This window comes from Rattus norvegicus, chromosome 20 (assembly GCF_036323735.1).
Source record: "Rattus norvegicus strain BN/NHsdMcwi chromosome 20, GRCr8, whole genome shotgun sequence".
In the NCBI taxonomy this organism is placed as follows: domain Eukaryota; kingdom Metazoa; phylum Chordata; class Mammalia; order Rodentia; family Muridae; genus Rattus; species Rattus norvegicus.
The window spans coordinates 28,507,031-28,521,539 of record NC_086038.1 but is presented as its reverse complement, the minus strand read 5'-3'; the positions used below and the strand labels follow the sequence as shown (position 1 = coordinate 28,521,539).

The 14,509-nt window shown below is 46.8% G+C and overlaps 1 protein-coding gene across 11 annotated transcripts in view; it reads right to left on the bottom strand.

The window, feature by feature from the left end:
* Ascc1 (activating signal cointegrator 1 complex subunit 1) overlaps positions 1 to 14,509 on the bottom strand; it is a 90,152-nt gene that overhangs the window by 52,656 nt on the left and 22,987 nt on the right. For all 11 annotated transcript variants that reach the window (XM_039098614.2, XM_006256404.4, XM_006256405.4 and 8 more), the window contains exon 6: positions 1,054 to 1,190. In XM_039098614.2, the coding sequence (XP_038954542.1) occupies positions 1,054 to 1,190 (137 nt within the window). The remainder of the gene's footprint in view (positions 1 to 1,053; positions 1,191 to 14,509) is intronic.

Here is a 14,509-nt window from a genome sequence, read left to right as displayed (position 1 = left end):
GGTAGGGATCAGTTTAATTATACAGATGCAGTCAATCAAGTGAGAGTCCTTAAAGGCCAACAACTCGTTCCTGCTACAGTCACAGCGACAGGGACAACTGAATGTGCAGAAAAATTGCAATGCTAGAATTAGAGGCAGGGAAAAGAAGCTACTAGCTAAGGATTGTGAGAGACCTGTAAAAACTGGGCTTTAAAGGCAAGAAAATAGAGAATTTTCCTGAAAACTGGAAGGGATCACAGCTCTGCCAATCCTCTGATTTCAGTCCAGTGACGCAGACCAGAGACACAGCTCCGCAGGTAAAGGTAGTGGGCGGCCATGTGTGGACCTGAGTTTGATCCCTGGAAGATCTGACACGTGGCAGAAGGGAAGAACTGACCCCTGCAAGCTGTCCTCAGACCTCCGCATGTGTGTCGCAGTGTGGGTATGTATTTGTACCTTATAAACAAATAAGCAAACAACAAACTTCCCATATCTTCCAGCTCGCTCATCTACACACAAGACTGTGATACTGAAAAGACCACGGCCTGGGCTAACCTGCCTCCCACTCCTGACCACAGATGGTAAGCCAGATATTCTTTTAAGTGTGTTGTTTAAGCCACTCAAGTTGAAGCAATATGCTACTCTGGATCAAACAACTGTTCAAGAACAATGTTTGCCTATCAGTTAGTACAACTTAAAAATCGTAAATGCATGCTTTAAGTCCATTTTTAAATGGTGACAGTCCAACGTTAAGTACTACAAACAGTAGTATGAACAAATCAGGGATGGAGGGGTGGCTCAGCAGTTAAGAACACTTGTTCTTGCAGAGCACAGGACCAAGCTTTGTTTCCCAACACCTACATGGTGGCTCATGACTGTCTGTCACTCCAATCCCAGGCAATCTGACACCTTTCTGACCTCTGTAGGCACGAGGCACATACAAGGTACACATGCATGCAAGTGAAACACTCGCCTGATTCCCATCATCCATCTCTCTCATCCACAACCAAGTCTGTGATTTGGAAAAGCCCCCAGCCTGGGCTGACCTCCTCCCCACTGCTGCCCGTTACTTACTTAATGAATTCCTCCTTACAGCGCTGCAGGATCTCACAGGTCTGCTGGATCTCTTGTTCACTTAGGAGTACCAACATGCCAATAGTTAGGTGAAGCTTTTTGGGATTCTGAAAAATGGTGCTGTCAACCCCACGATCCTGTCATCAGGGGAAGAGAACAAGAACTCAGCTCAAATGGAAGCAAATGGCAAGAATAACCATGGCAAAGCTGGGAGGTGGCGCAGGTCTGTAAGCCCGGCTTTCAGGACCTGTAAGCACGGGTCTGAGCTCCAAGGCTGCCGGGTCTACAGAGGAAGTTCTGAGCCAGCTAGAGCTACACAGTGAGACTCCTCTCAAAACCAAACAAAAATGTTTAACCTGCAATTCCAGCACCAGGAAGGCTGAGGCAGGAGGATCACTGCAACTCCTAGGACAGCCTGGATATGTAGTGAAACATACCTCACAAAACCAAACAACCAATCAGCCAACAAACAAAAGCAAATGGCTGGAGAGGTGACTCAGTGGTTAACAGCACCCAGTTGCTCTTCTCAAGGACCTAATTCCAGTCCCCAGGGTGCACTAGCTGTACCTCCAGTCTCGGGGGATCTAAAACCCTCTTCTGCACTCCATGGCACCATACACATGTGATACACAACATATATGAGGCAAAACACCCATACACATAAGTAAGTAAATAAATAAAATGTTCAAATCCGTGTGTGTGTGTGTGTATCCAATAATACACATATACATGTTCATATATACCCAATGATATACATGACAAATAAAATAAATAAATGTCAAATGCATATATTCTGGCATGGTAAGACATGCTTTTAGTTCCAGTACTGGGGAGGACAGGCAGGTGAATCTCATTTTGAGGCCAGCCTATTCTACATAGCAAGTTCCAGGCCAGCCACGGCCACAAAGTGAGACTGTCTCAAAACACAAAACAAAACGCATAAGTAAGTGTCATGACTATAACTGAGGACAGGAAGATAAACCTATGTAACAGGCAATGTCTACACATGGGAAGAGCACAGGTGAAGCCTAGCTGTGCATAAAAATTAATTCAAAATGGAACAGTGACTTACACATAAAGTTAAGCCACAAATCTTTAAAAAAATAAGTAATCACAAATGTAATATAGTGGTAAGAAAGTGAAGGGAAATCAAGCACAGCGGCGAACCTGTGAGTCCCGCACTGAGGCAGGAGGATCAGAAGTTCAAGGTCGGCCTAGGCTACACAGTGAGGCAAAGAGAACCAAAAAAGGAGGTGGGGATAGAGGGAGAGAGAGGGGAGGGGAGGGGAGGGGAGGGGAGGGGAGGGGAAGGGAGGGGAGAGGGAGAAGTGACAGGAAGAGGGAAAGGAGGGAAGAAGAGGGGAGAGAAGAGTGAGAGGGAGGAGAGGAAAGGATAGGGAGAGAGGGAGGAAAGCAAAGGGGAGCAAAGGAGGAGAAAGTGGGGATCCAGAGAATGCAGGAAGGAAGACAGCTTACAGAACAGACATGTCTGCATTATTTGTTAAAGACAAAATATCCAAAATATATAATCACTCGTGCAACTCAAAAACAAAAACACAACCCAATCTTCAAAATAGAGATTCAGGTGATATCCTCCCAAAGAAGAAACGCAAACAACTGTAATTACAATGCACAAGGCTCTTCAGCATCATTAATAATTTAGGGAAATTCAGAGCAAGCCACAATGATGTACTAACTCTCAAAATAATAAAGAGGGGAAAAACTACTGACAAGGTTGCCAGAAATTGCAACCTCAGACAATGCCAGGAAAGGAAAGTAGTCCAGTGCAGCCACTGTGAAAGCTTGCTGGCACAGACAAAAAGTCAAAGACAGAATTTCTACACAACCAACTGCACTCCAGGTACACGCCCAGGGAAGCGAAAACAGACCCACTCAGAAACATGTATATACACATCCCTCAAAGTGCTATTCACTAGCCCAAACGTGGATCAAAAACAGTAAAGACACTGTGCTAGCCCTGCACACAACAACAGCATAAGCAGGAGCCAAGTGCCCAAAACATGACTGTCGAATCAAACAAGGACCAGAGGGGATATATTATTATTTATATGAGGCATCCAGAGTTTGGAGATCAGAAAACAAATTGGCTGCTAGGGATAGAGGTACCAGGAAGGAACTGTGAATGGGCTTGAGTGAACTGTGAAAGGAACTGTGAGTTCCTTTTGGAAGGATAAAATGTTGTGGACGACACACAGCAGGTACTTGTGCACTGTCAACATATTTAACGCTACTGAACCACTCATTTTAAGATGGTTATTTGATGGGCTTAAGACAGGAACTTAGAGGAGGCTTTTGCTATAAAGCACCGACTCTTCACTTGGCCTTGACTACGTGAGTGGCTAACTCAGGATAAATGCTCACAGCTCTGACTTCATGTTGCACCTTTCCTTTGAAAACTGGAGGTCAGATTCCTGCTCAGTTCTGCATGAGAATCACTTAAGGGATGTCCACCTAAAGCCAGTCATCCTCCTCCACCCTGACTGAAGACACCAAGGTAAGAGGAACAAAAGTTTTCCAGAGTCGCCAGGACAACTGCAGGTCCCTGGGATGGCAGTCAGAATAGTGTCACTTACAGACAGATCATCTCAAAACGAGTTCTCCACCCATACGCCAAGCAGGACCAAAACGGCTGTCCAAGCAATAAAACTCCAGAGTCCGACAGAAGCAGACGTGGTTTGACCGCAGCCGTTTAGCTATGCGTGCCTTGTGCCCATACCCGAGCTCCTCCCCTGTAATATGTGAATCCAGGACTCCTGTTGTACCTGCCAAGGTGGGCCGAGGAGGCCTGATGCCTGTTTCCTATGTAGTTACAGTGAATAAACTCTTTTTTTTTGGCCTTTTATCACTACATTTTCTGTAGTGGCTAGAGATGTATTAGGACTCCCAGGTGTCGGGCTTCTATGGCTGAAATCTTCAATATTTTATGTATTAGGAGCTTGGGGGCAATACTTGGTGGTAGAGCATGAGTAGGTGGCCCTGGTTTTAATCATCATACTCTAAAGGAATAAAAACATGGCAGCCCAATAAAACAAGAGTTCTCAGGAAAGGGAGAATGCAGTATTAAGCTTTTTTGTCCGTGTATGTACATGCATGAGCTTATGTACATCCATGTATGCTACCTGCATAGAGCAGAGGTGGCAGGTTCCATGAACTGCAGTTCAGAGGGTGCTACATCCCCTCGAGCTGAAGCTGCAGGTGATTGTGAGCTGCCTGGTGTGAGAACAGGGCTGAGGCCCTCTTCACAGTGCATGGCCCGCTCTTAGCCACTGAGCCATCTCCAGCCCAGAGTGCACAATACTTTCAATGCTGGTTTGACAAACTCTTTCTGTGCTGGGTGTGGCAATGCATGTAATTCCTCAACTGGGGGGTGAAGACAGAAAGATGAGGAGGAGTTCAAGGCCAGCCCAGGCTAAATGATATCCTGTTTCCAAAAATGAAGACTATCCCTTCAGGGTTGGCCATCAGCTTTGATAATTTCATGGCAACTGAGTCCCTCCTGAGCTCCCCCGAGAACAACTTTCCCAAGAGACTTCCCTCCCAACAACGGACTCTATAAAATGTGGAGGGCTTAGCTTGGGTGTGCTGGAGCACATCTGTAACTACAGCGACTGGAAAACTTAGGCAGGAGGATCTGGAGTGTGGGAGCAACCGGAGCTGTAGAGTAATCTCCAGATCAGGAAGAGCTATAGAGTGAGACCCTGCCTCCCATAAAACAAAGCATTCGGACTCTTTCAATCCTAACGGACACTGCAGTCTTCTCACATAACAATGCTTGGCACTGAGGTCCAAACCTGGTAGAGTATTGCCCAGCAACGCTCCATTGAGCCTCCAGAAGTGCTAAGGAATAGGTTCTGCCAAGCAGAGGACCAAGGACGACTGAACAGTGGATGTGGACACCTGTGGCCACACACACGCAGACACCGTGCCTGCACACAAGACAGTGGCCCTTCCCTGGCACTGCTTACATGTCCATTCCTTCGCCTCTGAGAACCACAGGTTAAAACCCAGTGGTGCAGGGTTGGGGATTTAGCTCAGTGGTTAGAGCGCTTGCCTAGGAAGCGCAAGGCCCTGGGTTCGGTCCCCAACTCCGAAAAAAAGAACCAAAAAAAAAAAAAAAAAAAAAAAAAACCAGTGGTGCTTAGAATAATTATGCTGGGTAGCCAATGGGCTCCCCTTATTTTCACAATGTTTTTATCTCCTCAAAACACTCCATACACGTTAAGTGATCACTTCTGTCCTCGCAGGCAAGCTCTGGTGTGACTTCTGACACGGGATTTGCCTATCTGCACACACATAAAAGAAACCATGCAATAGACACCTCAGTGGCTCACTCGGGAGAATGTCTTCCAGGTTGACCATGTCTAGTGTACCACACACGCACATGCACACAAGACTCTCCTCTAAATAGGAGAGAAGCAGGAGGAACTCTAGTTTAGAATTTTAAGTTTTCTAATCAGATCGCTAGTCTAAATAAGGTACCCCAAAGAAATACATTTCCCGCACGCAGTGTGCACCCTGTCCGTGGCTTGCCTCGTTCTGCCTTGGCAGCAGTAGTTAACAGATTACCCACTTTCTAGGTGTTAATGGAGCTGGGGCTATTTTTGTATCTGATGAAGGAGTTTTATTATTCTACCCATCAACCCAAATTGCCTCATTTAATTAAAGCGGTGATATTAAGGAACAAGCAGCTTTAAAGCAGGCCATGGCAGCACCGCCTGTAATGTTAGCCTCCTGAAATGCTGAGGCAGGAGCCATGAGCTTAAGGTCAGCCTGGGCTACACCGTAAAACTGTCTCAAAGTAAAAGTGATCATCTTTAAACTGCCAAGGCAGTCATCAAGTGCAAGGCATGCCATCCGACTGTCCTAGTGCAGGGTCTCACCTGCCATATTAGGAAAGGTATATGATGTTCCCTATGTGACTCCACTATGCACAACACCCCCCGCCCCCGCACCAAACACACACAACTGGGGACCGTGTCCCAAACAAGTCAGACAGTTCCTACAAATACGTGCAACCCCAACAGCAAGGGCGGTGGAAACAGAAGGATCTGCTGAGATTTGCTACTTCTAGCCTAGCAGAAACTCAAGCCCCAGGTTCAGGATGAGACCCTGCCTGTTTCACAGCAGCAGTCAGAGAAGGACGCAAAGGGACACCTGACACCCTCTACTGAGGACACCTGACATCACAGGCGCATGCACACACACAGATACAGAAACGCAAATGAATAATTAAAAGTGAATCTTCAAAAACCTTAGAGAAAAATACCATCAAATAGACAAAAGACATAAACAGACATTTCTCCCCCTCCCCCCTCCCTGCAAATATTCAATGATGTGCAATTTTACTCATTGGGAAGAAGGTAAGTCCACCTCTGACCACCCTGGCATTCAGGGCCTACATCCCACCAGTGTCACCATTGTGACCAAAGGACAAGCTGAAGGAGACACTGGAGGAAAAAGGGCAAGGTGACAATGATCTGCACGGTTGTCTGCTGAGCCTGAACATCCTGCACAGAGATGAGAAGGTACCCAGAACGAGGGAGAAGAGCCTATGCTGGCAAGGTGGGAACAGAGCTCCCAGACAATGGAGGTGTCAAAGCAGACCAGGCCCAGAGGGTGCAGGTGCCAGAAAACTCTGTGTGTGTGTGTGTGTGTGTGTGTGTGTGTGTGTGTGTGTGTGTGTGTGGGTGGGTGTGTGTGTCTGAAAGAGAGAACGTGTACATCTGACTATTTTTATCAAATTGTATAAGAACACATGATTTTGTTTTACTTTTTAAAAGCTAAGTTGTTCACATGCATTTAGTTGTATCTGCAGAGAAGGAGCGTGTATAACAGAAGGCCTCCCAGCTAGACTGACATTGGGAAACACCTCTTTCTGTTATCTGTCAGACTTCTTCTTGGCTCCCAGGAGGATTCCCTGCCCCTGACACATGAAGGCATCTTAGCATGCACCTTGTGGAAGGAAAATTAAAATTCCTTTTATGTCCTCCCATCCATCTCCCCTCCTTTAAGACCAGAGACCCAATGGGACCTCATCACCGAAAACTGATTTTGCCAGTATGTCAGTATAAAGTCCAACCAACTCCAGTTCCAGGAAGAAAACCACAAAGTCTACTTGAGCAAACCTCCTATGGCAACCACCACCACCACCACCACCCACCTTAGTAACAGCCAGTCAGGCTACAACAGCAGGGTCAAGCTGTGTATAGACAACCTAAGACATCCGGCAGAAAACGGATAACCTAGCCTTCCTGTGTGTCAGGTGTTTGTCAGGTATTTGCTTCCTGCAGTTTACAACAAAAATGCAGTTTTTAAAATACTAACTTGCTGACCCGTATGGAAATTCTCCTAGCTTGCTGTAAGCACAATAAATGCCCCACACTCCTGGACTCAAGGCTCTCACTTCTGGTCTGCTGCAATGGTGATGGTGAGAGGCCTTGCTCGTGAGCTTGTAATAAAGGCCCTTATGTGTGTGTATCAGACTTGGCTGCTCAGTGGTCTTTGGGATCCCTACAACTTGGCATAACATCGGGAGATCTGGATTTGTACGTGACGTCAACGAGAAGGTGTCCCTCAATGGACAGTGTTTCTTTCTGAGACATTTGAACGTCACATTAGTAGTTCTGTGTTACCAACATCACTGGGAGTCTCAACCAGCCCATAGAAAGCTGTCAGACTGCATCTTTAAAGTAAACTGCTGACCCTCGCTCTAACTTCCCCTATTCAGAGCATCAGGTCATAATATAATACTACAGATTTTACCCAGCGGCATTCGATTTTGTAGTCCATACTGTATAAACCACTCCATGGAATGGTGAAGGGGAAGATTTTTTGTTTGTTTGTTTTTGTTTTTTTTGTTTTTGGAAGCTCTGCTTTTGTATTGTTTTATTTTACATTTTACTGATTCTTTGAGTTTCATATCATGGACCCCAGTCACTTATCTCCCCATCCCTTTGTACCCACCCTCCACACTTGTTACCTACCTCATAAAATAAGAAATTAAAACAAAACAAAACAAAAAATCTCCTCATGGAAGCTATAGTGTGTCACAGTGTTCCCATAATACACCTTTTGTGCACACATTTTTACTAGCACTTGTTCACTGCCAATGAGTCATTGGTCTGGTTCAAGGCCTCTGGCTCTTGCTACACTATCAATATTAGACCCTCACTGGGACTCCTCTCAGATATCCTGCTGTTGCCCTGTGTTGTGGAGATCCTGCAGCTATTGATCTAAAGGACTGGTCCCTTCACCTGCTCAGCAGTAGATGTTGGGGTGGACCAACTCAAAACCCCAGATCTGGGCCTGTGTGGTATCGGAGTTGGTTACCCGCACCACCAGGGTAGCACTGCCTGGTTAGCACACCCAGTGTAGCAGCCTGTGAGGGGCAGGGTCAGCTCTCCCACCCTCATGGCCTCGGGGTGACTCAACTCTATCTTTGCCACCACAGCCAGCTCTATGCCAGGTGAGGTGCAAGGCCTCTCTCCCGAGTGCTGCAGCCTGTGAGGGGCAGGGCCAGCTCTCCACATACTGCAAGTCATGATGAGGTGTGAAGGGGCAGGGAAGAGGAAAGTGTACATTGCAGATATGAGGGAGGCACCTGTTAGAGTCCAGAGCAGAGAAAGTAGTAGACTGGCCAGGGCTGTCTGCAAGAGAGGGAGAACAGCCAGGGACACAGAGTAGAGAAATAGAACACGTGAGAGAAGCGGGAACAGGACAGAGAGAGCCAACTTGTGGAGAATAGCAGGATAACAGAAAGCAGCTGAGGGGAGGGAAGCCCATGAGTTAGAGGGATTTTAGTTAGGGTTGGGGAGGAGGTGATGTCGCCTTCTAAGACAGACACTACTCAGGACTTGGACTTTGAAATGTGTAACAGGTACTTCTGCTGGGGGTGGGAGGGCACCTGGAGGCCAGCATGTACTTTGATATGCTAATAGGCAGCACAGGTACATCTGTCCCTTCTGCCAAAGGAAAGGGAAATTTTTTTGGTAGAAGAGAACCAGTTTCACAAGTTCCTGAAAAATGCTGGCTTTTATCTAACAGCCAGAAACCCTCCTAACACCCAGGTTGAGCTCACTGGACTGTCTTTTGGAATTTGGGGAATTGGAGTTTCCTTTGTATCTACACATACATGAAGAAGTTTGAGAGTTGTTGTGCATGGCTAACCACTGTCTGCCCATGTCCTGAGTCAAAAACCCTGACTGCAGGCTGCAGAGATGGCTCAGTGGTTAAAAGCAGTGGCTGCTCTTCCAGAGGTCCTGAGTTCAATTCCCAGCAACCACATGGTGGCTCACAACCATCTGTAATGGGATCTGATGCCCTCTTCTGGTGTGTCAACGACAGCATGGTTCATATACATAAAATAAATAAATAAATAAATAAATAAATAAATAAATAAATAAATAAATAAATCTTAAAAGAAAAAAAAACCTGACTGCATATGAAAAATCAGAGGCAGTCTGTGAGAGAAAAAGAGAAAGAAAAAAAGAAGGGGGTGGGGGCAGGAACTGAAGTCACAGGGCTACCTTCTGGAGAAAGGGAACCGGAGGAGGTAGCACAGCAGTATCAAAAGCTTTCCAACCCTCTCAGCTCCCTCCCCTATCTCTCCCCACAGGAGCAACACCCACTCCAGTAACAGAGAGTACCTCCAAAGTAGAAGCACGCTTGTGTGAGGTCAGGAGCGCAGAGGGGCATAAATAAGATGTATATGTGGGTCAAGAGAGCCCACACGCCGAGAAAAACAGCTGGTCTCAGTGTGCTCTGGGTGTCTCCAAGCCAGCTCCCACTGAGACCCAGCCACCCCCAGGAAACATACAAAAGGCACCAGATCCTTGCCCCTCCCCAGGAAAGGGCTCAACTTCATGAGCAGTTTCACCTTCTTATATACTCCTGCATCCAGCTGTTAACAGACAGAATTGTGAGTAATGGCAGCTTCTAAGACAGATACCACTCCAGGACTGAGGACAGGAGGAATCAAGCCAGTATGGCCATTGTACTGTGTTTTTGCCTGTTATCCTGCTAAAAATAAACCCTGCCTGCTGATCACTCCATCCGGAGCCCTGGTGTGAATTCTCCTTCAAGAACTCTAGAACCGGGGCTGGGGGTTTAGCTCAGTGGTAGAGCGCTTACCTAGGAAGCGCAAGGCCCTGGGTTCGGTCCCCAGCTCCAAAAAAAAGAACCAAAAAAAAAAAAAACAAAACTCTAGAACCGAGAGTGAGAGGGAAAGGGAATCAGAGAAAATCAGTCTCCCTGCCCTAGAGGCAAGGCCCTCTGGCAACCACAGGTCACCCCTTGGTCTTGGTGGAGAGCAGAGCTAGAGTCACCTCCTTGCTGTCCCTCTCCCTGGGAAGCACAGTCCTGGGGAAGCTTGTTTATCCACACACAGTCACTGCATTTCTTGTGTCTTTGTGATAAGGGTGGAGGGAACACTTAAGCAGGAGCTCTGATGGGGAGGGGAGGGCCCTATGGTTGTTTTTCATTGCTAGTATCTCTCAGCGGTGTTCATGGGTTATCCCCAGGCCCGTGGGCACTGTCAGACTGGTTTCCATGGAGATAAGGTACTGTGTCCCATGAGACTAGGCCTGCCACCATGGGGACAGGTCAGCCACACAGGGCCTGTGCCTCCCATGCTGGCAGCAGCACTGCTGATTCCTATATTGCTACCCCGCTCTGGCTCTACAGTGTCTTGCAGAATCTTGGATCATTAAAGATAAATACAGTTTCAAAAAATAAGACAAATAAGTGCTAATTAAGACTGTACTGAATCCTACTTCTCATCTACCGAGTGACAAGTCAGAAGCCTGACAGTCCATCTGTAGTACAGACTGAAGTCTTCCATATGTTGCCAGCAGAAATGCAAAATGTCCTGCAATCCCAGCACTTGTGGGGCAAAGAGAGAGAGAGAGAGATTAGGAGTTCAGTGTCAGCCTGGGCTCCTCAGTCTCCAAGGTTAAGGACTGAACTGTGTCATCCTCCTCCCCCTCACCCTATGTCAAAGTGCTCACTCCCAGGGGAGAAGGGACCTTGAAGCAGATCAAGTGACCTTGTATCATCGGGTAGAGCTCTAATCCAACACAGCTGGCATCTACACAAAGAAAACTAAAATGGCAGTAAAATACACTAGGAATTCCTGTGCCCCATGAGGACACAGAGAGAAGTCATCTGCCTTCCAGCAAGTCTCACCAGTCTACACCCTACTGGCACCTGACTCTTCATCTCCCAGACTCTAGAACTGGAAGAAAATAAAGTTCTCAGTCTGCTGTAATCTGTGACCCTGTGACCTTGAACTAAACAGAGTAATGTGCCCAATGACCCTATCTCTAGGAACGGACAGGGAAGATGTGTTCCTAACAATATAAAAACTGTGTATGAGTTCAGGCAATACAGCATTACTGCAAAATACCAAAGTGTCCAGCTGAAAACTACATATGTACATGTGTAAGCAACAAGGGGTGCTGTTCCAGGATGCATTATTAAATAAGTAAAAAGCAGAACAGCAAAGACTTCATAGGCTTTGCTACCACAGAAGATCATATGCAGAGAGGATCACATGCTGGGGATTTCACTCACTTGGTAAAGTGCCTGCCCGCCACACACGAAACCCTGGGTCTAAACTACACCACCATATCAGTCAGGAACATGTGGCCGGCTCATGCCCATGATCCTAGTACTCACAGGTAGAAGCAGGAAGATCAGGGTTCAAGGCCACCCTTGACTCCTGAGCAAGTTTAAGACCAGTCTCAGACAACAGCATACGCTGTGCAGACCAGGCTGAACTGGTCACGATCCGCCTTCCCTGCCTCTCAAGTGCTTGAGTGCAGATGTGCACCACCACACTGGTATGACCCTTCTATCACTTTGATTTTTGGAAGTATATTGATGGCATACATTTAGAGAATAAATTAACAAGGATTTAAAAAGAAGGGGAGGGGCTGGAGAGATGGCTCAGTGGTTAAGAGCACTGACTGCTCTTCCAAAGGTCCTGAGTTCAAATCCCAGCAACCACATGGTGGCTCGCAACCATCTGTAAAGAGATTTGATGCCCTCTTCTGGTGTGTCTGAACAGCTACAGTGTACTTATATATAATAAATAAATAAATCTTTAAAAAAAAAAAAGGGGGGGAAAACTAAATCTGGAGATGAACTAAAGGGATACACTATACTGCTAAGCTATACCCCTAGCTTGGTCTACACAGTGAGCTCCAGGCTACCAGGGCTCACAGTGACAAAAACAAATCATGTGCACACTTAACTTTTCCTTTGTGTTGTTCTCATCCCCTATAGGCAACTAGTTCTATTGTTCTCTAGTTTACTTGTCCTGTATTTTTAAGGAGGTGCATGTTGCTGTGATAGAAACTATGGTAGTTGCAAAGCACACAAATCCTTAACATGCCCAAAACCACAGTTTCTATCACAACAACACAGACTGGGGGTGGGGTTCAAATGAACACCAAGTTCACACTAAACTGATTAGAAAATACTTGATTTTTTTATTATAGTTTTCGGTGGGTTTGGGGGAAGATTTGCCAACAAGCCCTGAATTCTCTTTTCTCTTGTCTTTGGAGACAGGGTTTCCCGGTGTCGCCCAGGTCCCCTGAGACTATGCAGCCAGCATTCAGTAGTGCTGCTGTTGCTGACCCCACCCCCACCCGTCAAGCCCACCCTTTCCTCCCCTGCTCCTGTTTTAAATGTTCACTTATTTATTATTTAAGTTATTATATCGTACATGTGCATACACATGCACTCACATTCACGCCACAGCACATGTCTTGGGGTCAGATGGGAATTTTTGCCCATCAGCTGTGTCTTTCTACCATGTGGGCTTGAACTCGGGTCACCAGGCTTGACAGCAGGCGCCCCAACCCACTGAGCCCTCTCAACAGCTCCCATTACGCCGTTTCTGTCTAGTGTTTTATCACAGTCACAGAAAGCCAGCTGATCCACTTTACCATACCCTTTGAGAGGCTATCATTGTATGCACTTGGGTTTGCTTGGCCAGGAACACGCTGAATACTGAGAAACTACACGCACACAGTACAACAAAACACAGAACCACAGAACTGCTTAGGTTACATGACCTCAAGTCTTTAGGGGGCTTTGAGTCATGAGGTCATCCTGTCTTTAACTCTACTGGAAATTCATAAGTAACCTTACTGGGAAATCTTTTAATAAGTAGAGAAACACTAAATTTTACCCTGCTTAATACTGCCACCACCAAAATAAACAAATAAAAATAAACCAAGCATATCTCTTATAGCACTGTCTAAATTTAATATAAGATCAAACAATGTTTAAGGCAGTGGTACAAATCTCCAGGGCCATTGCTTCTCTTTGCCTGGAATAGAGACTCCTACCTCAAGTTTGTTCGCTGAAACAGATCAAGACCAACATCGAGTTCTTTACCCCAGGGTTTAATTACACTGGGCCCTGCTCCAAATCTGCCATTATTTGGAGCTGGAACTGTTCTGCTCCATTAGGTTGGCCACCCAGGCTGGCGCCTGAAAATTCTAATGCTGTTGACCTTCCACCCAGAAGAGGCAAGCAGGAAGTAACAGGGAGCTCCCGGGCAGTCCTGTCTGGGTGAAAATAAGTGTGCTTCTTCATGGCAAAGTCACATCTCCGAGCTTCTGCTTCTTTACATGTTATGTAGGGTCTCAAAACAAATCCGAAGCAGCCTCCATCGGAGAAGTGCGGTGAAGCCGGAACCAGAGTTCAAAGCCCCCAGTGCTTGCACGGCCTTAACCCTGTCCCAAGCGGCTGCTTGCAGTCCACAACTGGCAACCTCATGGTCATCTCAGGATTCCTGAGATCTTACTTTGTTTTCTATCCTAGGAACGGAACTTTCAGTCTCTCACATGCTAGGCAAGCACTCTATCACTGAGCTACATCTGGCCCTCTTTATTTTGGGACAGAATCTTGCTAAGTTACTCAGGCTGTCCTTTTACTCCATAGATAGCCCAGCTACGGCCTGCACCTGCCATCCTACTGCCTCAGCACTCCAGCAGCTAAGATGACAGGTGGGCAGCATCACACTCTCAGGCCCATCTCCTTTCTGGCCTGGCACTCCAGGAAATGCTGGCAATGTACGTGTAGCACTAGCAAGCTTGGAGGAGAGACCCGGAGAGTGCAGTGCCCCACCATGGAGCACTCCTTCTGCTTCCTTAACACTCAAAGCCGGCCAGCCGAGCAAATGGCAGCTTGTACAGGTGCATCTGCCTGCGGCCTGCCTACAAGCAGACGGAAGCTCCCCAGACTAAGAAATGAACTTGAAGAATCTGATCCCTGTGCTCTGCCTCGACAGTAGATGCTGACTAGCAGTGACAATAGTCATCCATTACATACATCTTTTAGCAGGTCCAGAAGCTCGCACCTCACTGGGCATTACAGTCCCCAGGCTGATGCCACTGCTACCAGCCCACTGTTGCTAGACAAGTCA